Source organism: Xenopus laevis, chromosome 5S (genome assembly GCF_017654675.1).
Source record: "Xenopus laevis strain J_2021 chromosome 5S, Xenopus_laevis_v10.1, whole genome shotgun sequence".
Classification (NCBI taxonomy): domain Eukaryota; kingdom Metazoa; phylum Chordata; class Amphibia; order Anura; family Pipidae; genus Xenopus; species Xenopus laevis.
The window spans coordinates 106,170,111-106,193,947 of record NC_054380.1 but is presented as its reverse complement, the minus strand read 5'-3'; the positions used below and the strand labels follow the sequence as shown (position 1 = coordinate 106,193,947).

Here is a 23,837-nt window from a genome sequence, read left to right as displayed (position 1 = left end):
AAAGCAGAGGTAATGCATGTGTGCCCTCATCTTAAAGAGCTGCAGTTGCCTTCGGCCAGTATAGAAACCCATAACATAATGTACAACATTTTGACCATACTTCTTTAATTAAGCTTTCATTCTCTTTTAAAGGAGAAAATGTCATCATCATCAATTTATATAGCGCACTATATAGCGCCGACAAGATACGCAGTGCTTTAACTGTCCTGAAGACATGCAGCTGTACTTATAGTAACATATTAAATGATGCAGTTAGTCAATACGGCAAGCTATACAACTGTATTCTATTCAATCATCATAAATAAAACATAGGCTAAGACTAGCTGGGAAAATATAAAAGTATACCCTGGTAGTATTTACCTAAAAACAGGCAGGGAATGAACTTCTTGGTTACTTCAATGTAGCAGTTCCTCCCTGTTTGTCCTTAGGGGCAAATTCACTAAGCGCCGAAGCGCCTAACGCTAGCGTGAATTTGCCAGATTCACTAACGGACGCTGGCGTAACTTCGCTAGTGTTACTTTGCACCCTTACGCCTGGCGAATTTGCGCAAAGGACGTAACTACGCAAATTCACTAACGTGTGCATTGTTCTGAACGCTACCTTTTACGCCAGACTTCCTTCGCCACCTCAGACCAGGCGAAGCGCAATAGAGTAGATAGGGATTGCTTCAAAAAAAGTTAAACATTTTTCTAAGTCCCAAAAAACGCAGGCGTTTTTTCATTATTATGGGTGATGGGCTGAAAAAGATCGAAAATTTTTTTGGGGCTCCCCTCCTTCCCCCCTACATTTCCTAACTCATGGCAACTTAACTATACAGTGGGCACATGTGTAGGGCAAAATAAAAAATGTATTTGCTGTTTTGAAGGTTTCCCAGGCTTGTGTAGTGCTGCTACATATACCTCCACTGTAACTTCAATTTGGAGCCATATGCAAATGAACCATCGCTAGCATAACTTCGATTTGCTTGGCGAATTAACTCTAGCGCAACTTCGCAACCTTACACTACCCCTGAGCGCAACTTCGGATTTTAGTGAATTTGCGGAGCGCTGGCGAAAATACGCCTGGCGAAGTGCGGCGAAGCGCGGCGAAGCGGACGCCAGCGCAACCACGAATCTTAGTGAATGTCCCACTAGAGTCAACCTCTTTTGATCACTCTTATGAAGCCTTGTCCATATTTTAAAAAGGCCACACATAATGATAAAGCAAAGATATATTCCTTTTATATCTTTAGAGATATTTGTGACAGTCATTGGTCCCAGCTCATACTAAAAAAACATATTTAAATTGGCACACATACATGCATTTGTGCAGTGTACAGAAACAGACCGCATGTTGTTGCATGAATGAGAGCACTGATGTGTAGCTGCATTGGATAGTGGGATACTTTAAGGTGAAGACTTTTGGGATTATAGGAATCAGGATAAAATTAGCCTATCCCAAGTAATCCTCTACAATCCAAGGAATTTCCATCAAAGCTCCTTAAGAAAGATGAGGCAGCATCAATGCAAAAACTATTGTTTCTGACTCAGATGCCATTGTCATCTTGTTGGCACCTGTGGTGAGGAAATCTGGAATATGAACGTCATCATGGCATACACATCTACTCAGCCAAAAAATACAGATGATTAACTGTGGACTCAATTGATAACATTATCCTCATGTTATTTTCATCTAATAAATCTGGCAAATAAGACGGAAGCATGAGAAATATTGTGGTGTTAAAGGGATACTGTCATGGGAAAAAACATTTTTTTCAAAATGAATCAATTAATAGTGCTGCTGTAGCAGAATTTTGCACTGAAATTCATTTTTCAAAAGAGCAAACAGATTTTTTTTATATTCAATTTTGAAATCTGACATGGGGCTAGACATATTGTCAATTTCCCAGCTGCCCCAAGTCATGTGACTTGTGCTCTGATAAACTTCAATCACTCTTTACTGCTGTACTGCAAGTTGGAGTGATATCACCCCCTCCCTTTTTCCCCCAGCAGCCAAACAAAAGAACAATGGGAAGGTAACCAGATAGCAGCTCCCTAACACAAGATAACAGCTGCCTAGTAGATCTAAGAACAACACTCAATAGTAAAAACCCATGTCCCACTGAGACACATTCAGTTACATTGAGAAGGAAAAACAGCAGCCTGCCAGAAAGCATTTCTCTCCTAAAGTGCAGGCACAAGTCACATGACCAGGGGCAGCTGGGAAATGACAAAATGTCTAGCCCCATGTCAGATTTCAAAATTGAATATAAAAAAATCTGTTTGCTCTTTTGAGAAATGGATTTCAGCGCAGAATTCCGCTGGAGCAGCACTATTAACTGATTCATTTTGAAAAAAAACTTTTTTCCCATGACAGTATCCCTTTAAGAACCCCATTAGGCTTGAACTTGTACCATATTAAAATGCCTTTGGGGAGAGTTTACTTCTTAAGTCTCATTTGCATCTGCTCTTTCCATGGAAATGCTGAGGGATAAATTGTTTACAAAGAAATCCCCTCAATTTACTTCAACTGAAAAGGGATTTGAAGTATTTTTATACTTAGGTCAGTCCTAGAGATGCTAAAGATTGAAAAGCTCATTTATGTTCAAACAGGGCACCATCAGCATCTGGGCCTGGAAACAATAAGGAGAAAGGTGCACTCTATATCACAAAAGAGGGGTGTACCTAATACCTGCCTGCTCTGTGCAAACAGGTGTTCCGCTCCAAGGCTAGGATCCTACAAGTTGATATACATGGATGCCTACATGCTGTCCTTGTTTTACAGGCAAAGTTGTGCCTGCCACAATATCAGGTGCCAGTATGGGAGATGCACAAACAAAACTATTGGAGCAAAGTGTATCATGGGCATAAGTATGGTACTTGAGTTAAAGGCATGTTTATTTTGATATTTTTAATGATTATTCTTTATTAACCTTTTCTCTCTATTACAGGAGAAGCACTTGAGTACATTCCTCATTTAGAAGCATTGGATCTATCTTGGAACAGTGACATAGGAGGCAATCTTTCTAAAGTCACCCAACACATCCCAGTCCAGTTTGAGCTAAAGGTGCTGAATCTAACAGAATGTGGCCTGGGTGAAACAGATGGGGAAGCACTAGGTAAGAGAAATCAGGGGTTAGTTTCATTAGGGCCATGCTTAGTAGTTGTTTATCTGTTGAAACAATGCCAACGAGCAACACTTTCTTAAATAAGTATACCATTACTACTGTAAAGTAGACTTTGCATATAGTAGACAGGTGCATATGCTCTCTGCTTGGACCTGTCCTGTTTTACTCTATATTACATAGTGTAGCTGTTTTATCCAACATATATTGACTATTCTATCCAATATATTTCAGTCACTATATCCAACCATTCTGCCAGATAATCCGACAATGTAGGTTGTGACTTGAGCTATTTGGTCAAAGGAGCTCAAACTGGAACCTCCCATAAATAGGTGTAGCTTAATCCTTTAGTTCTGCCTCCCTTTCCTTTCTCTATCTGGCCTCTCTCTGCCACTTTATCCACTGCTTTCTTTCCATCTGTGTACAGAGAAGTAACCATAGCCTTTTGTCTGCTGCCCCCTCTCCATCTGCCCCCCCTCTACCTTTTAGAATCATGCCACCAAGACTATACTGGGGTGCCTGACCGCAATCAATGGGTACTAGTTTTTTGTGTCAAATATATATATTTATTTATCCTTATCTCTTAGCCACAGCTATTGGAAAAATGCCACACCTGGAAGCACTGGACCTGTCTTTAAATAAATACATTGGCTCCATAATGAACAGTCTTGTTGTGGAACTTAAAAGCTGCTCTTCTCTGAGGGTGTTAAACTTACATGCCACGGGACTACACCAGGACAACATCCAATATCTGAGTCAGTAAATATAATTTCATTTTGCATAAAAACAGAAGAATGTACATGCTCCCAGCATTAATGTACAGCCAAGTGTGACCCAACCCTGAACTCATAGCAAATAATCTGCAACCACAGTTTTCATTGTTGGTTTTGGAATAAGGACACCAGACATCAGATTGGTTGCTATGGGTTACTATGCCAGGGCTCCCCGCCAATGTTTTTTCATAACCTTGGCAGTGCCATGTATTGCTATGTTATTACACAAAAGAAGGGAGGAGTAGGCAAGTTCACATTCTTCACACTGTAGAAATGAGAATGTCTGATATATAAGCAACTCATTGCATGTTATCTATGAGAGGATCTCTGACACAGTCCGTCACCTGTGTGCCTTATGTTTCATTCATTCTCCTGCCTGCTTTAAGTTTCATTCATTCTCCTGTGTGCCTTATGTTTCATTCATTTACCTGTGTGCCTTGTGTTTCATTCATTCTCCTGTGTGTCTTATGTTTCATTCATTCTCCTGTGTACCTTGTGTTTCATTTATTCACCTGTGTGCCTTGGGTTTCATTCATTCACCTGTGTGCCTTCAGGAGCTATATATTGCACTTTGTGTGACAGCATTTTATCTCTACCAGAAAATTTACTAACAGCAAGGTGTGATGTTATCTTCAGGGCTCTATCTATGTCAGGTTTCATATGTTTTTATTTAGGCAGACTGAGATGAATCCTGCCTGCTTTGAATCAGTTATGATGGTCTATGGTGTGTGTGCCTAGGTTGGTGCTTTCTATGCTAATGTTCCATAAAGAGCCCTGCATCGGTTTCGATACCTATGGAATGTTTGCAAAGCGGTAGGGTTTAGGACATATATACCCTGATTGGGCATTCCTTGATAACTCTCCCGCCCTCCCCTGTGGAAACAGCAATTTTCTCCCTACCCATTTGATCTGGAGTGACGTCACTTCTGACTCTTGGTAATGTTACTTCTGTTTTGTGTGTCCTGGGTCGGGAGGTCGGGAGGTCAGGTTGAGTAGTGGGTCTGGGAAAGGGGACATTGTGGGGTGGTGGGTATTGGGTTTTGGGTCAGGTACAGGTCTGTCTAACTGGATTTATGCAGGACTCTAGTTCCACAATCCAGTGTGATTCAAGTGAGGCAGATCAAAGTCACAGCATCCAACTGGAATGCACTTGCCTTGCAATCACTTGAATCTTAGCAGTCTATACAAATGCTTTAGTGTTGGCGTCAAATTGTGGCACACATAATGTTAACAGTCGCAGTGCAACAGTATATAGAGGTTTAATTTAAGGGCAGCTTGCACATCCCTAGACTAGATAAAGAGCAAGTCCATCATTTACAAATACAGTTATCATTTATTAAATACCCTCCCAGTGCTGCTTGCTTGAAAAAGCTTTCTCATATTTACTCTTCTCCCAACCAAAATTGATTAACGAATCTGCACTGGAAAAACACAATCAGCTTGTCAGATGAAATAACATGACTAGTAGCAATGGTGTAGGAAGATTGTCCCTTCAGGTGATGTTCACACACACCCAGACCTATCTTACAGTAATTCTTTCAAAAGCATCAAGAATGCTTTGTTTTATTTTAATTCTCTGTTCTGTTTCTGTTTGCAGTTTATGGTTGCTGACATTCTGTGTCACACATGCTCCTTGGTGCCATGGCTATCACTTAAAACATGTTTTGCCCTTTACAGGTGCAATATTTCACTACTGGCCGAATTTAAGAGTTTTGGACCTGTCCAGCAATAAGGAAGCTGGGGGTGGATTCCGAGAAGCTGCAGCACGACTCACAGCTTTCAAACACCTTGAGCGGCTGGATATTCACCAGTGTTGCCTGTCACAGGATGATGTCAATGCATTAAGTAAGAATAGGAAGTAATTAAGTAAGAATATGCTGCAATGAATCTCTATTTGTACCATACAATCACTGTAATGCTTGTCAAAGTGGGAGAGTAACATATCACTGAAGACTTTATTCAGATAAAAACACATGCTAGATCCTTATGGCAACGAGTCACTTAAAGGGGACCCGTCACCAAAAAAAATTATTCCAAATCCTATTTTATCATATTAGTCAAGCAAAATGAACTTTAATTACACTGTATAAATTATTTGAATCTTGTGTCCTTCCGTCTGGGAATTCATTATTATAGCAAGCAGGCAGGAGCCATTTTGTGGACACTGTTATTAAGATAAGCCTTCCATCATCTCAGAATCCTGTTTGTGCACCAGAATGGGGGACCTGATGTCCATCCTCATGCCCTGGCTACACAATTAAATGTTTAAAAGAACTGGGGGAATGAGAGGAGAGCAGTGACATCTAGGAAGTGCTGAGTGGAAAGTGAAAGTAATTTTTGATTGACAGCTGAGATTATTAAATGAGTTTACAACAGCTATGAATGCTTTAATAAAAAAAATAGTTAGAATTTCATGTTTAATTTGAAAAAGACTTTAATTATACAGTTTTTTGCGTCTGGGTGACAGGTCCACTTTAACTGCCTCATCTATTTAACTAATTTCTGTGCATAGAAAAACTTCAGAAACATGTATACACAAAGAGAAAAATTGCCAGCGCTTGGTATGCCTAAAATAATTACTACAAAAAATGAGGTGTTAGTAGCACACCAAAATATGTAAGCTCACGTGCCACACTTTGGTTAAAATATGTGAGCTTACATTTTTTGTAATACTTATTTTTAAAGGCCACCCGTGTGCTGGCAATTTTTCTCTTTGTGTACAAATATTGGCTTTTTATCGTTTATAGCAGATGGTCAACTCCAGATTGTGGGTTAGGGGTGCTTCTAGCAGCTGGTCAACGCCACAGCATGGGTTAGACCAATCGTTGGCGATTTTTTTCTGTGTTTCAGAAATATTTAATTTAGATATTTTATAGGATTTCAAGCCCAGCAGTAGAAAGGGTGGGTTCATTCTGATTCTATGATAGGCCAAAAAACGCTTGTAAACTTTTTACACCCACTTCTAATCCGTTTTGCAGTGAGCAGTTCTCATCGTGTGATTGGTCACAACAGTCACCTATTCATTGGGGCACTATATCTTTTTAATCTATAATAACATTCTAGTTATGATTCCTTAGAAAAGGTCTCCAACATATCTGTCTGGGGAAAACCTATTCTTTCATTTAATCTAATTAAGTCTAATTGCCTATTTACTTTATATAAAATAAATGTAAATTAGGGGGTTATACCCTTATGATCACTGTCTGTTAAAAATAATAAAAAAAAACCTTCGGTACAACACAAACATAAATGGGCAATGACACAAGTGGAGTTTTGTCTCCAGAAAATTCCTTGGTCAATGAGAATGCAGTTGAAGCAATCAAATCTTGTAATCATGAAAAATGCCTTCATGTGTGTTTTTATATGGTAACATAATTTGACTAATTTACCTGCATTGATTCTCAGCATCCACAATGGCAAGGAATTTTGCTGTGGTGGCAACACGTGGGAAACAAAACATGTATTATTGCCCTGAAGAGTGATTAGGGTATAGTGACCCTTTACATATAAGGAGCTCTGTGCCCATTATACCAATGAATTCACCATTGTGTATGGATAATACATTTCTTCCTTTGCCAGGGTGCTGGGACTAACAGGAAATTATGTCAAAATACCTTTATGTTTGATAACACAGATTATAAGTAAGCTTGTGACATGAATAATGATATGAAACACCTTTGTCCTTGTGAAGCCCAGGTCATACCTTTGCTGTCCAACCTTGAGGTGCTGGATATTTCATCTAACAAAGCAGTCGGAGTGAGTCCTGAATATCTGTTCAGCAGACTCAGATTTTTGCCAAGACTGAAATCTGTTCTTGTCAACAACTGCAGCTTGAAGGAGGAATCCTTTGCAGCACTAGGTATGGATATGATTTTATTTGTATATACCTGAACCTGGTATGGTGGCACTTTGTACCTCTGAAACTTGCATAAAAATTGCAGTCCCACAACACATGCAGTTTCAGCTTATCTGATATGTATTCTAGTACCATCCGACTCATTCAGAGTTGAATTTATTTAATTCTGCAAATTACTTACCCTCAGCAAAAGTGTTTTAAACAACTTGCACCCCAACACTACAACCAATGGTTGCCTGGTTGGACACTTTTGTATTTATGGCCACTGGGCTAGCAGTTGTTATGTATGTAATGCTGTATATATGGGACATTGTTATCTCTTCTTCCTAGCTGAAGCTTCCCATTACCTATTGGACCTGAGAGTTCTAGACCTTTCTTGGAATAAGTGTGTCGGAGGGAAGCTGAAGTTGCTTTTAGATACCCTTAAAACTGCAACAGCTCTGCAAAGCATGGTACTGAGTAGCTGCAACCTGGTGACCCAGGATTTGGCAGTATTAGGTATGTACTGTATGTATAAAGCTTGCACTTAAAATACTACACACTAAACTCAGTTCTAATATTGATAAGTAAACATTATTTCATGTAAAATGGCCTTTACCATACACAGTGGTAAGTACGGGACAACAGAAGTAAATAACTGCTTTTTACTGAAAGGTCCTATGACTACCCACAATGGTAACTTGGCTTTGGGCCTTTGAAATACACAACAATAAACTCAAAAAACTCAGTTATGTCTCAAAACCCATCAAACACCAATGCAAAAAAGGAGAAAAACAAAATATGAACAGGCTTAATTGTCACACCTTCTGGGAAGGCCTAGCATTATTAAAGATGAAGCCATTGCCCCAGTATAAAGCTATGTGACTCAGTATGAAGCTGATGAAGCAACAAAGGGCTGGTAGATGAGTCGTTCTATATACTTTATCTGATCGTATTGAACCAACCAATTTACTTAATGCACAGACAAGGGAACAAAGTGTTTTGTTTCAATGAACAATACCATGGGCACAGGGGCAATCCTGGCCCCTCCGCCGCCTGAGGCAGCTTGGTGTTGCTGCCGCCCCCCCTCCCCGGTGCGCTCACCTTTTGGTCCAGGGGGATGACGAGGGCGGCGGAGGGAGTACCAGGAGTAGAATTATTGCTGCCCCTGGTACCTAGTGTTGCGCTCTGACGTGCCTGACGTGAGTTGCTCAACTTGCCTTATTGGTGGAGCACCCCTGCATAGGCACCACTTGATCATGAGGTCTGTGCTGATCATGAGGTCTGTGCATGTATCTGACCAGAGCTCCCAAATTAGGTTTCTTGTCAGTCCCCCAATATCTTGCCATTTATGTCAGCAAAAAAAAAAAGGGAAAGGGATGAGAGCAACATGCCCCGAGCTAACGCAAAGTAAAGAATAAGACTCTCTGATACCTACACAATGATTTTAAAGGGAAACTCCACAAAAACATAACTTAAACTTTTTGAAAAGTAAACATAATTTCAAGCAACTTTGCAATATACATCAATTAAAAAATATGAAGATGTTTCATGATTTTTAATGGTTTCTGACTGTACCCTAAGCCTAGCCCCCTGCTCTCCTGCTGATCTCTCTGATAACTTTGTTGAGCTGGCTGACTACTGTTACTTTGTATCAACAGCCATCTGTCCTCAGCCTGCATCCTCCAAACCCCACAATTCCCTGCACACGTGATTTCAATAAGGAACAGAACATCACAGTGCAATGCATTGTGGGTTATGTAGTTCCTGCATGCTGTCTGTAAGCTGTGGAGAAGTTGTTACACTTTGTAACATCAGTGTTTAGTCCCTCCTTCCCTTCCAGGATTTCAAATGATGCAGAAAGAGAAGAACTGCTAAACAGCTGGATTTCAGCATAGAAAATTGCATGTATTCATACTTTTTAAAGAAACAGGTAACTGTGATGGATATATTAGGGGTGTCTGTGTTATGTGGGCCTCGTTATCAAATTTTGGTTTGGAAGCCGGAGTTCCCCTTTAACTAACTCTAACAATCTGTGGATTCAGGCAAGTGGCAGATGGACTGCTGTAAGATGACATAGACAGTCGCTATTTATTAGCTCTGTTGTGGTGTGATGGGGGCCTATATGAAAGTTCCATGATGCTCTTCTTCTCCATGATGTTACATATAAATACATTTAAAGCAAACTTTGTATTCTCCTGAAGATACCTTCTCATTTCAGCATCGGCAGCACAAGCAGGACACTTGGACAGTTTGCAGCAGCTGGACATTGCTTACAATGACACAGTCGTGGATGAAGGATGGATGCTTTTCTTTGAAAGTGCACATGCTCTTAAGAACATTACTGAATTAGACGTTAGCCTGCGGCCTTCTTCAAACCGAAGCTGTGGGCCCTGGTTCATTCATTTATTGTCCATCTTGGTGAAACTACCAGGACTCCGAGAGCTTGGAATGCAGCGCTGGTTGCTGACAGCAGCAGAGAAACAGCAGCTCAGCTACATTATGACAGAGAAGAACATCAGCATTCTTTTTGACTGATAGGACAATTTTCTCTACAGTTCACTGTACTATAATCATAAACATAAACGAAATAGCACAAGATGGCCTTTGGGTGCTCTTTCACTATCAATATTTTGAGAAACTTGAATATGCTATTAAACATTGCATTGATATCTGTCTGATTAAAAAAAACAATGTATGTATTAAATAACTGCATAAACTGTAATCTAAATCAAATAGTAATTCTAGGTGTTACCTTGAAGGTTAGTTTAGTTTCCCAGACTGTAGGAGACACTGAAATGGCCCAAGCCCTTTACATACCATTAGGCCTCGCCACCATGCCTGGATCTGAAACAGAATGGATGTTTTAAGCCACATATCATCCTCCTCCTGCCTAAAGCAACCAGACAACCTACCATACCATGCTACCATAGTATTGAAGGAATATTTCTTGCAATATGTTATGTCTACATACTGTATGTCTAAGACTAGCTTAGTTTCATTTAGTCCATGGGCCATCTATGTGCCCAAGGGAAATGCAAGTCATTGTTATTAGAAATTCCCTTGCAATATGAATTTGATATGAGAGAATCATTTTTAGGTCTCGTAAAAAATAGCAACAAATTACCAGGTGGAATTTACTGGTCATCTGTTTAACATCTGATTGGTTGCTTTTGGTTACAAGACCTACCCATGTACAGTTTTGTACACACTAACAACTACAGTATGTAAACAATCCTTTCAGGGACAAAGAGTTAGTAATTAATTAAAGGCTATACATGGGCTGAAAAAAACCTGCCAGCAGACCAATAGGGGTATTTATTCACTATATAAAGTTTTCCAACAATAGACGCACTCTAGGGGGCAAATTTACTAACCTCCGAAAAAATCGCCAGCGACGTCTTCGCTCACATCACAACACTTCACCAAGCAGAGATTCGCCAGGAAAATGCTAATTCACTAAAATCCAAAGTCGCGTCCAGGGCGTTGAACGCTGGCGAAGTTGCTAGCGTTACTGCGCCAAGTGAAACTAAGTTGTGCCAGTGTTGGCTAATTTGCAAACTGCAGGAGGTTAAATTTCAATGGACGTATATGTTGCAGCAAATACATTACATTACACAAGCCCGGGAAACTTAAATAAAAGAAAATAGAGTTGTTATATTGCCCTACACATGAGCCCAGTGTATAGTTTATGTGCCATATGTTAGGAAATGTAGGGGGGAAGCCGGTTATCCCAAAAAGAATGTACGCTCTTTTGCAGCCTATCACCCTGAAAAAAGGAAAAGACGCTAGCGTTTTTTGGGACTTGAAAAATTTTCAACTATTTTTTTTAGGAACTCCTATCTACTCTATTGCACTTCGCCTGGTCTGAGGTGGCGAAGCCAAGTCTGGCGAAAGGCGTAACGTTCAGTAAAATCCGCATCTTAGTGAATTTGCATAGTTACATCCATTCGCCACAGCACGTATTCGCCAGGCGTTAGGGAGCGAAGTACCGCAAGAGTCTATCTCCTTCGCTAGCGAAGTTATGCCAGTGACTATTACTAAATTGGCGAAGTTCCGAAATGATGTCACGCTGGCGAATTTTCGCCAGCATTAGTCACTTCGTCCTTTAGTAAATTTGCCCCTAGGAATTGATATTGCTGTGAAAATAAAGGAAAACTGATTGGCAACGTTGTGGTTTGTAATGCCTTGAGAAAAGTCCAAAATGGTACCGAAGCGTTGCCAATATATTTTTCTTTATTTTCACTGAATTATGAAGTCCTGGAGTGTGTCTATTGTTGAGAAACTTTACCTATGATGTATGAGACCCCAGGCATGTGTATGAGAGCAACCAGGCATGTGCTGACTATATGTTGGAGTGCACCATATATGGCATTTTATATATATATATATATATATATATACATATACATACATATATATATATATATAGTTTTCTTCCACTGAAATATTTTGGCTAGTGAAGAAGCATGGAAAACCCCTCTTCTGCCTGCTATTCACTTTTTTGTGTTTTGCACATAGCAGAAAAACACCTGCCAATACTTTACTCATTTACACATAAAGCAAACTTGTTTTTGCCTTTAATTGGTATTTAATTTTAGTCATATACACTGAATCACTATTGATGGACTAGTAGATCTTTTAATACATACTGGGGCTCATTTATAAAGTTTGGGCAGTTCAGAATAATTCACGCAGTGACTATATTTGCCATGTGCATGGTTATATTTATAAAGCTGGATACGAGTGGTGTATTTAATGTGCAAACTGAATTACAAATTTTTATTCACACTGCGAATGTTGCAAATATTTATGCGTTTGAGTTATGCCACAACTTTGGTGAAAAATTTAAAAAAAAACAGTTTTTGCAAGTTGAAAATTTAATTACTGTCAACTCTTTTTTCATGCACAACAACCTCACACATTGCCTGTACTCACACAAACACCCGTCTCATTTGTGAGCCATTTGTCAATATTATTGTGCTATGCGCATTCGCAAAAAACGGAAAGACAGGCGCTTCAGCGCTTCAAAAGCAGCACCTGCAAGCGCACTCTTCTGTCCACAGAGAAGTGAAGTGCCGGTGTCGCCTGCCCTGCTGTGAGCGGAGGAAGGCGCGACCTTCTGCACTCACTAACACTGACTAGCACTGACCAATACGTGGGAAAGTGCCCTGTGCGCCCTATGCAGGGTCGGACTGGGGGGCCTGGGGCCCACCGGGGCTGCTGTCACAGGGCCCCCCCCTCCCGGCAGTGCCCAAGGACCCCTCCTGACCTCCAGCCCGCTTTCATGAACGCGATGTGTGCGATCAAAAGAAGCAACCCAGGGCCCTAACTTCCAGTCCCCTGCCCACATCCATGAACACGCCGTGTGCGTGCGCGCAGAGGTCTGGGGAGCGAGTCTGGGGCAGCTGGGGCAGCGGGTCTGGGCCGACGGGGGCCCATGAGGACCGGGGCCCACCGGGTTATTTCCCGGTGTCTCGCCGGCCCAGTCCGACACTGTCAGTAATCATGAATCAAGGGCAGGGGGATAAAATGAATACAAAGAATACATTGGAATACATCCCGACAGCACAGATCCCATTCTGGACACTGTGCTGATACAGCAGATGCACCTTATTTGGCTATTGTGCTGATGTTAGATGGACAGAGGGGCACAATTATACTAAAACAAGGATGATGACTGGCAGTGGCTTAACTAGATGTTACTGGGCCCCACAGCAAATTAATTTTAGGGCCCCAAGCATATCCACAGGTTGTGCTGTTCTACCAATAGATATTGAAATTACTCATTATTTGGGCCTTGTGGGGCCCCCTATACCCCTGGGCCCCCCAGCAATTGCAGGGTCTGCTTCCTCTGTAGTTACGCCCCTGATGACTGGATACCATTGGCTCAATTTGAGGAAGTATTTATTCAAATCCAAGAGGGGCTTACTCATTGTGGTCCAGAAACCTATATCCCAAATCGAGAATCCTATGGGAAGAGGAGCGAGAATATATGAACCCAACATTGGTCATATATTTTTATATGGAAAAATATGGCACAAACCTGCCAAAAGCTGCAAAAAGTAACCCAAATCCGTACCTTGGCTAGTTTGGGCTTTAAAAACCTCTCTGAGCTTTAAATTAGTAGCCCAATTTGGCAGGAAAACCACCAACCTGGCAACCCAGTGTCATATTGTGTTACTGACATCAGTCTATATGCAGCATCTCTTCCGGTTTCCCAACATGCAATGGCCTGGTCACTGCCAGAGTAATGAATGATTTGTGCTGCTGCCCCACCCATCTGTCCCTTACTAGAAGAATATGCCCCCCCCCCATACATACCTTGTATATTCCCCAACTAAGGACAAAGCCCATCCTTTGGTCAGAGTGTAACCCCATCTATACCCACTATTCAGGCTAAGGAGGGGAACCCCTACAAGCAAAGGACCCCCCGGTTCCACCAGACTTAGCAACAGCAGCAGCAGTGATTGGAACCATGGCTGATAAATGAATGGATCCAACAGATATGGCAGCAAAGTAACTGCACTGACTCAATAGGCCACACATACAAAGCAATGCTCTGTGTACATAATAAGCTGTGTATGTACTGCTCATCTAAGGCAAAATATAAACCTCACTCAACAACAGGGGACACTTCCCCTTTAAGAGCAGCGAACAGAGGTGACTTCATACCTGGGGATGCGACAGTTGGTTCAGTCCGTTGGTTGGCATTGTGGTGAGAGGTAAGTAAACTTTCCCTCTGAGAGATTTTTTGCCAAATAACCCTTATTTTAAGGTAAAAAAAGAGGGGGAAATTGGGTGATGCCCCCCCCAGACTAGTGGGTGTTGCTTTTCTCACTGAATCTGGAGATTTTTCCCCTAAAATTGGCTTTGGAGATGCCTTTAATCTTAGCGCTGCTTGGGAGATACAGACCCAGGATTTGGATGTTATGCAGGGCTGCCAGCAAATATACACATTTTCTACTGTAGGGAGCATTTGGGGACCCCTGTACTACACCATGAGGTGCTTAATTTTTGTTCCCAGTATTAACAGGCTCCTTAGAGTTTTGCCCCTCAGCCCTGGGGTATCTGCCCTGCTCTTTTCTACCAACATTGTAGCTAAATACATGCTCCCTTTATAAAAGTGTGGAACTAGGGAGGGCAGCAGAGGCACGTGCCATGGGGACAGTTAAGGGGTGATAGCAAATGATTGGGGGACAAATAGCAGGATCCCATATACTGTAAGAGAGGTGACTGTACCCCATGGGATTAGACTGTTGGTTTTGTCCGTTGGTTGGCACTGTGTTAAATGTATATTCCCTCTGAGAGATTTTTTGGCAAATAACCCTTATTTTAGTGCAAAAAAAGAGGGGAAAGTTGGGTGATGCCCCCCCCAGACTAGCAGGTTTTGCTTTTCTCACTGATTTTAGTGAATCTGGAGATTTTTCCCCTAAAATTGGTTTTGGAGATGCATTTAATCTAAGCGCTGCTTGGGAGATACAGACCCAGGATTTGTCAGTTATGCAGGGCTGCCAGCAAATATGACCACTTCCTACTATAGGTAGCATTTGGGGACCCCTGTACCAACCATAAGGTGCTTACTTTTTGTTCCCAGTATCAACAGCAACAGTTGGCAGCAGAGGCACGTGCCATTGGGACAGTTGGGGGGTGGGTGATAGCAAATGAGTAGGGGACAAATAGCAGGATCCCATATAAGGGAGGTGAGCATACCTAGGGTTTGACAGTTGGTTTTGTCCGTTGGTTAACACTGTGATAAGTGTATATTCCCTCTGATGGATTCTTTGCCAAATAACCCTTATATTAGTGGAAAAAAGAGGGGAAATAGTTGAGTGACACCTCCCCAGACTAGCAGGTGTTGCTTCTCTCACTGATCTTAGTGAATTTGGAGATTTTTCCCCTAAAATGGGCTTTGGAGCTTGCCTTTCATCTTAGTGCTGGTTGGGTAACACAGACCCAGGATTTGGATGTTATGCAGGCTGCCAGCAAATCTACTCTTAATTTCCACTAGTGCCCCATAAAAAGGAAACATTTTGGGACCCCTGCACCTCACCATAACATACTTAATTTTTCCTGCCAGTACCGACAGGTTTCTTAGAGTTTCGCCTCCTTTGCTATTTCTGACTATTGGAAAGAGGTACATTTAAATCAGTGGTTCCAAAATGGTGGTGATAAATAAAAGCGAATCGCTGATCTGTTGCTATTGGCAAGTGCTCTTTTACATTTAAGCACCTATGTTAGTAAATACGGCAATATTTTCCATCTGGTTGCTAACGCCATGGAGCCTAGCAACTAGATATTAATCATGTGTTGCAGAGTTAATAAGTTCAGTTGAAATTGTAGATCGGGTGCATTCCTGCTATGAATAGTGTATGAAATAGTTTGAGATCTAACAGATCAATGAGTCTTTCCATGAACTGGGGACAACAAGCATCATTTACTGCCATGTGTGTCATTCCCCATATCAACCAAACCAGTCACTATCTGTAGATCAATCAGAAGTATTTGCTTTGAGGTTTCTATGAATTCTGCACTTCTCTAGCCAAGTCACCCAAGGGGCATAACTGGGCCTTACTTAAAAAAACATGGAGTGAATGGCACCAATGTACTGTGTGCTCATTCCAACTGCACCGATGCTTAATTCTATAAACTGAGGCCCATTACCTTCTGGAAGTGATGCAAAGCTCAAGTTTAGGGTAACATAGATCTCTGCCTGCCTCCCTCTGTATTATATAGGAAATGTTAAGTGCAAATTCATTAACCTGCCTTTATATTCTCTTTCTATACAGATTGCTACAGTGCTTTTCCTGCCTTTTTGGACTGCGACTTGGTGCTACACCTGCCTTTTAACATCTGGGTTTATTATTTTTTGGCTTCTCCTTTGTTCAGATAAATCCATCTCGTCTGAACAAGTGTAAGAGACAGCCAGGGTCTCCTTAGGGAGACCCCCTTGGGGTACCCCGGCCTTGAGCCGGCCCCTACATTTTTCAAGATCTGAAAAGCTCCTTTAACAGGTAATCTTGCAAATACAATTGATTCAGTTCATGAATTCTTCTTCGGCAAGTCTGCTCTAAATTCTCTTGTTGGAGTTCTACGTGGCTTTGTCCATATCAGCCCATATGTTTACTGTATATGGTATTTATAAGAAGCCAATCCATTGCCATCAACAGCATTAATAATGGGCTTTTGTCATTGAGTGGAACAATGTTTCATACAAATAGGATAATATAGATAAGGAAATAAATGGGTGGTTCTCCTTTCAGTTAACTTTTATTATGTTATAGTATGGCAAATTCTGAGCAACTTTTCTTTTCAATAGTTTTTATTGAGTTTTAACATTTTAAGAAAAATGAGAAATTATAACAGTTATGTAATAACATCAAGTATTTACTTGGAGAAAAGGAGTTAAGAGAGAGAGAGAAGAGTAGAGATGGAGTCGGTCCTTTCTTAATCCAATGGACCTGCTGATTAAAGAAAGAGAAAGAAATAAACTGAAATTAACTTTGACGGCATATTATGTATTATGAAACATTTGTATCGAGCGTTGCATGCTCTAGAGTGGTTTTCACGAGGTCCCTTAAGTATCATAATAGAAGATAATTCTATGGGCTGAAGGAATTACCTGAAATACAACTGTTAAGTATTAGTTATTCCACATCTGAGAAAGTATAAAGTGTAACATATATTACTATCATATAGTGATTACAAAAAGATTGTTGGGATTTCTGTAGTTGGGAAGGAATATCGATAACACGGTTACCATATTTCCTTAGTTTTCTCATTTTTATCTATACGTATACTGGTTAGTCTTTCATTAACCATTATCAATTGAGTTTATCCTTAAAGTGGGCTAAGCAACTTTTTAATTGGTCTTCATTGTTTATTTTTAATATTTTGAATTATTTGCCTTCTTCTGACTATTCCCAGCTTTCAAATGGGGGTCACTGACCCCATCTAAAAGACGAATGCTCTTTAAGGCTACACATTTATTGTTATTGCTACTATTTGTCAAATCAGTGCATGGTTGCCGGGGTAATTTGGACCCTAGCAACTATATTACTGCAATTGCAAACTGTAGAGCTGCTGAAGAAAAAGCTAAATAACTCAAAAACGACAAATTAGAAAAATTGAAAACCCTTTGCAAATAATCTCAGAATATCATTCTCTACATCATACAAAATTTTTATTTAAAGGTGAACAGCCTCTTTAACTGTGACTTCATTTTGTCTGACTATGTCCATTTGTATCTTTAGGTTTTGAAGATGAACAAGACAGAGAGAATTCCATCACTCCTGGTAATGCCTCAGTGAAAAAAAACCTCTCTCTTATCTGAACTTTTGTTTCCCTATCACTCTTCTATATAACTTCTCCTTAGGGTTGGGGCACACGGGCAGATTCGGGGAGATTTAGTCGCCTGGCGACTAATCGTCTCTTCTTTGGGGCGACTAATCTCCCCGAACTGCTTCCCCCTGCCTGCTAAAATTAAAAACCACCTGCGGCATGCCACTCGCGGTGATTCGTTTTCCGAAGTCGCCCGAAATTGCCTCATGAGGAAACTTCGGGCGACTTCGGAAAACGAAGCAACGCTACTAAATCTCCCTGAATCTGTCCGTGTGCCCTAACCCTTAAGCAGCTGTCTGTCTGCACTGCTTCCTTTTCCACATAGGTGGGAGCCGACATTGAGGGAATCGAATTACTACGTTTATTTCCTTTTTAAAAAAAAAATGTATATACCATAGAAACCCTTTTCTGTCTCTATTCTCCTCAAAGCCAGACTGCAGGCCCGGAACTAGGGGTAGGCAGAGTAGGCGCATGCCTAGGGAGCAATCATGGGGGGGGGCGCACTTTTAAGGGGAATTTCTTGTTTTTTAACTCTGGTATGCTTAGCTACTTAACTACTTTAATAGTTTTTAAACTTTATAGACCGCCTGTTCCAACTCCCTCTTGCCCATTATTCGTACTGCAGGCAGAAGTACTCCCCACCTCCCTCTTGGCTCCTGCTGGCAAAGGTACATATTTAAGGGCATTATTTTGGATTTTTAGGCTGCTGCTGGCGCAGGTACAGATTGGGGGCAATATGAGGGATTGGCTGCTGCTGGCTCAGGTACATGGGGCAATAGGCACAGTACACAGATGTTTGGGGCAATATTGTGGATATTTTTACTCCTGCTGGCACAAATACATATTTGGGGGACATATTGTGGATTTTTGGCTGCTGCTGGCACAAGCACAGATTGGGGGTAACAATATGATGGATATTTTGGGCTATGCTGGCACAGGTACAGATTGGGGGCTTGGCTTGGGTGCAATCTGATTGATTGACTGGCATTGGTACAAATGGGGGCAACATAATGGCTGCTGGCACAGGTACAGGAGGCAACATGAATAGTAAGGTGGGAAATGGTAATGCAGGACCGGGTGGGGGCACTGATTGAAGCCCTTGCCTAGGGTGCCAAAATACCTTGGCCCGGTCCTGCCAGACTGACTGTGAGTAGCATTTAGACGCATTTAGTATTATGTCCCTAATGCTTTTCCCTTTCATTTACAGTCACTGTACTCCGTCCTGGAGGATTTCAGGGTGGAGGATACAGATTTTGAGGCCCTCGCCTCTTATTACGGTAAAATCCTATATTATTTATCAGTTGCTGAGGTTGCAGCTTTAGTTTTATTATATGACAATTCCTTTCCCCTTTAGCTCAGTGTTTAATGGAAATGTGTTTTTCTTTGCAGAACATCACTACCGGGTCCAATATGGGAGCAACGTCATCTTGTAAGTATAACAAAAATGGTCTTATTAAATGTTGTGAATAATTTGCTATTGCGCCAGGGGTAAGTGCAAGGGAAGTAAGGGTGGAAAATAGCAATGTTTTATTAACACTGGGATTTCTCTTTTTCAGAGATCAGTTTATACTGCTCTACTTTTTGGACCCGAGCACAATCAATGGGAACATTATCCATTACTGGATAATGATTTACTATCTGGTAAGTAATGCAGAATAGACATTTAGATAAATATGGAATAAATGATATTAATTTGCCAGCTCTTGTCTCACACTGTTAATTTCTTTATGTTACAGGAAGAGCTCAAGAGGGAGCATGCCACCCTCTGCATTGATGTGTCGCTGTCTCCTGTAAGTGTCACTATTATTATTATTATAACAGAGGTTATTGTTCACTGTGTGTCTTTATAATAATGAGGAACATTATTATTCGTTGTATCTCCTGCTCCCCTGGGGGGTATCTAAAGTCACCCACCTAAGTGCCATCTTCACCAGCAACAAAAATGTCATTAGACACTGCATAGAGTTTTGTTTCAAGGGGCCACATGGGCACAATAATGGCATTGGTGCAAAGCAGTGCTTAACATTGACTCTCTTCTTCCACAGGAGACACCAACAGAGCAGCAAATATGGAGGCAGCATCTGGAGTATCTGCGGCTGCAGAATGTAAGTGATCACTGTCTCTGATGCTTTTCTTGGATATTCAACCACTAGATAATTAACTTTGATTGGTCTTTTTCTCCCTATGATGAGAAAAGGCATATTAATGGTCATAAATACAATACCACAACATCACCCGGCAGGGAATCCAACACCATCACTGCCTCAGCATATAAAGTACTATTAGCACCACATATACAGGCATAATCAGGGTCGCCTTCAGGGGGGACTGGGGGGACAAGTGTCCCGGGCCTGAAGGGGGGCCTGGCAGTGCTACACTTTTGAGAGGGGCGGGCCCCCCTTGACAGCGGCTAAGCTGTGCAGCCATATGCAAAGTCCTGAACAGCCGAAATGCGGAAGTGCCGAAAAGCCGAAGCGGCGAAAAGACCCGAAGCCATGAAAACAGCCGAAGCCGAACTCCTGAAGAGGCGGAAAGACCCCGAAGCCACGAAAATAGCCAAAGCCGAAGCCCCGAAGCGGTGAAAAGACCGAAGTCACGAAAACAGCCGAAATTGAAGTCCTGAAGTGGCGAAAAGACCCCTATGTCACGAAAGGAGGCGAAATTGAATTTCTGAAGCCATGAGTTCAATTCGTTTTTTTTTTGTTTTTTTTGTTAATCCCCTGGCCACCAATGAATTATTTTAATATTCTATAGGCCCCTGCCACCAATGCTTTTTAAAAAAATATTTTTTGGGGCCCCAATCTTTTTTAACTTGTAAGGGGGGCCCTGGTGCCAATGTTTTTTTAAAAAAATATTCTTTGGGGCCCAATTTTTTTTTTACTTGTAAGGGGGGCCCTGGCACCAATACTTTTTTAAAAAAAAACTTTTATGGGGGGCCCTGGTGCCAACGTTTTGTTTTTTTAACTTATAAGGGGGACCTGACCATCAATAGCTTTTTATAACTTGTATGTTTGGGGGGTTACTTTTTTAGCGCTGATGTCTGTGTGGTCTTTTAACTGTGATGTGGAGTGGGTGGGATCAGGGGTGGGGCTTGGGTGCCAGGGGCCCCAAAAGTTTTGTTGTACGGGGCCCCATGATTTCTAATGGCGGCCCTGGGCATAATCATAACTGTCTTCTTTCTTTCCTATCCTTGTGTTTCCCTTTCGCTCACAGACTGTCCAATCTCACCTTCTCCAGCTTGGCATGACATTCTCGGAGAAGGAGAAGAAACTGCAGGAAGCTGCTCATCCTCCGGTGGGGGAAAGGCTGACCCTCCGAAAACGGGTCAGGAAGGCCATCATGAAGAGGCTACAGAGAGTTTGGGTAATGTATCTATTTACTGTCAATTACCCTTCATCTAGAGATGCCCCATGTTGTCCAGTGCAGTTCCACTTTACTTCCGGCCATTCTGATCATTTTCAATCAGAACAATAGAAAGGAAGTTATACAGTGTCGGGCTGGCCCACCAGGATACCAGGAAAACTCCCGGTGGGCCCAGATGTCAGTGGGCCCTTGTGCTGCTAAACATTTGGCCTATTTCATGGTCATTCCCTATTTCTATGAGAAAAAAGAGGCTAAATAGATGGAATAATTGATTATAGTATAAAGAGAGCAGACTAGGAGAATATAGGTTGATTAAGTACTGAGAGTGGGCCCCTGGTCTAAGGTTTTATGGTGGGCCCCTGGTCTAAGGTTTTTGGGTGGCCCCTGGAGTCCCAGTCCGACACTGAAGTTATACACCCTGTCTGTTCAGCCCGCAGGCTGATCACTTTGAGGGCTTACATGATAGACCAATTTATGACTTCCTTAAGCTTGTAAAAGGTTGCTGACAGAGGCTGAGATCTAAGTCTGCAGATAAAGTGTTGATTTTATAGTAGGCCAATAAGAGGGAAGGTAGTTAACTCTTATAGGGCTGCTGTGCATCTAGCCTGGATATCCATCTTTAGAAATGGGTTGCCACTGGGTAATGAACTGGCACCAAGTGATCAAAGAGTATAAAAGAATAAATGGTGCATGCTCACTGAGATTGATAAAACTGAGATTCATAACAGGCCCTGGCATTGTATATGTAGAGAGACCCAAAGAGTCCCCACAGGCCTAACAAATAGTATGCTCTTAAAGACAGGCTAAGCCTTTTATATCAGAAATAAACAAGTATTTGTCTGTAATTTATTCTTATTTCAACACTTTCTAAACATTTTCTTTTCAGCATTCCACCAGAAAACTCGCCTGCTGTCATCGATCCACCGACAACACCTGAATCCTTTTTACTTGTCCTGCAAGTATGTAACTGTGTGTGTATATGTGTGTCTAGCCATGATCCAGGGTGTAGAACTGACTGCCATTTCTAGGAGTCAGGAAGGAATTTTTACCTTCAGTGCAGATTGGCTGTTAAGCACTTGGTTGGTTTTTTTGCCTTCCTTTGGATCATTAGCTTCTTGGGTGCATGTTAGGGGGTGCGTGTCTAGGAGGATGGGTACATGTATGTAGGAAAGAGGGTGGGTGCGTGTATATGAGGCAGGGTGGGTACATGTGTTTAGGAGGGTGGGTGCGTGTGGGCAGGAGGGTGGGTATGTGTAGTTTGTCTGTAGGAAGGTGGGTATGTGTGTATATTGGAGTGCGGGTACATGTGTGTAGGAAGGAGGGTGGGTGCATGTGTGTAGGAGCATGGGTGTGTGTGTTTTCTGTAGGAGGGAGGGTGCGTGTGTGTAGGAGTGTGTGTTTTTTGTCTGGAGGAGGGAGGGTGGGTGCATCTGTATAGGAGGGTGGGTGCATGTGTTTAGGAGCATGTGTGCGTGCGTGTGTGTGTATGTATGTGGGAGGGTGGGTGGGTGCATGTCTGTAGGAGGGTGGGTGAGTGTGTTTTGTATTGTGTATGAGGGTGGGTGCATGTGTGTAGCAGGGAGGGAGTGTAGGTACATGTGTGTAGGAGAGTGGGTATCTGTAGTTTGTCTGTAGGAAGGTGGGCACATGTGTATATTTGAGTGCGGGTACATGTGTGTAGGAAGGAGGGTGGGTGCATGTTTGTAGGAGTGTAGGTGGGTGTGTTTTCTGTAGGAGGGAGGTTGCGTGTGTGGAGGAGTGTGTGTGTTTTGTCTGTAGGAGGGAGGGTGGGTGTGTGTTTGTAGGAGCGTTGGTGAGTGTGTTTTGTGTGTACGAGGGTGGGTGCATGTGTGTAGCAGGGAGGGAGGGTAGGTACATGTGTGTAGGAGAGTGGGTTTGTGTGTTTTGTCTGTAGGAGGGATGTAGGGTGTGTGTGTGTGTGTATGACCTGGGTGCATGTGTAGGAGGGAGGGTGGTTAAATGTGTGTAGGAGGGGTAGATGGCTGTGTGTAGGATGGTGGGGCATGTGTGCGTGTGTGAGGGTGGGTGTGTATGTACTGTATGTGGGAGGGTTGGTGCATGCGTGTAGGAGGGTGGGTGTTTTTTGTGTGTACGAGGGTGGGTTCATGTATGTAGCAGGGAGGGAGGGTAGGTACATGTGTGTAGGAGAGTGGGTTTGTCTGTAGGAAGGAAGGTGGGTGACTGTGTATATTGGAGGACAGGTACATGTGTGTTGGAAGGAGGGTGGGTGTGTTTTGTCTGTAGGAGGGAGGTGAGTGCGTCTGTATAGGATGGTGGGTGTGTGTGTAGGAGGGTGGGTGCTTGTGTGTAGCAGGGAGGGAGGGTAGGTACATGTGTGTAGGAGGGTGGGTACTTTTGTGTAGCAGGGAGGGAGGGTAGGTACATGTGTGTAGGAGGGTGG

At 42.2% G+C, this 23,837-nt stretch overlaps 2 protein-coding genes across 3 annotated transcripts; both read left to right on the top strand.

Annotated features, from left to right (window-relative positions):
• Window positions 1-2,919: 2,919 nt before the first annotated feature.
• Window positions 2,920-10,712, top strand: LOC108705378 (leucine-rich repeat-containing protein 31-like; the record flags this gene model as incomplete). The annotated part of the gene is made up of 6 exons (XM_041564948.1): window positions 2,920-3,097; window positions 3,691-3,858; window positions 5,554-5,721; window positions 7,568-7,735; window positions 8,063-8,230; window positions 9,933-10,712. Coding segments are annotated over 6 exons (1,167 nt in total), but the record flags the coding sequence as incomplete, so codon positions are not given.
• A 5,792-nt stretch (window positions 10,713-16,504) lies between these two features.
• Window positions 16,505-22,452, top strand: LOC108718068. Of its 2 annotated transcripts, XM_041564947.1 has the most exons (9): window positions 16,505-16,725; window positions 17,965-18,006; window positions 19,260-19,329; window positions 19,442-19,481; window positions 19,609-19,693; window positions 19,789-19,842; window positions 20,098-20,157; window positions 21,266-21,415; window positions 22,302-22,452. In XM_041564947.1, the coding sequence occupies exons 2-9, from the start codon at window positions 17,974-17,976 to the stop codon at window positions 22,350-22,352; spliced, it is 543 nt and encodes a 180-aa protein (XP_041420881.1). In that variant the 5' UTR covers window positions 16,505-16,725; window positions 17,965-17,973; the 3' UTR covers window positions 22,353-22,452. The 2 variants fall into 2 exon arrangements, with proteins under 2 accessions (XP_041420881.1, XP_041420880.1); XM_041564946.1 differs by lacking the exon at window positions 22,302-22,452 and having other exon boundaries at window positions 21,266-21,566.
• The last annotated feature ends 1,385 nt before the right edge of the window (window positions 22,453-23,837 follow it).

Coding starts and splice junctions, on each gene's coding strand:
- LOC108718068 (XM_041564946.1), top strand. CDS start 17,974: ATGAACAAGACAGAGAGAATTCCATCACTCCTG. Junction 19,482..19,608: donor TATGGGAGCAACGTCATCTT/GTAAGTATAACA, acceptor TCTCTTTTTCAG/AGATCAGTTTATACTGCTCT. Junction 20,158..21,265: donor AGTATCTGCGGCTGCAGAAT/GTAAGTGATCAC, acceptor TTTCGCTCACAG/ACTGTCCAATCTCACCTTCT.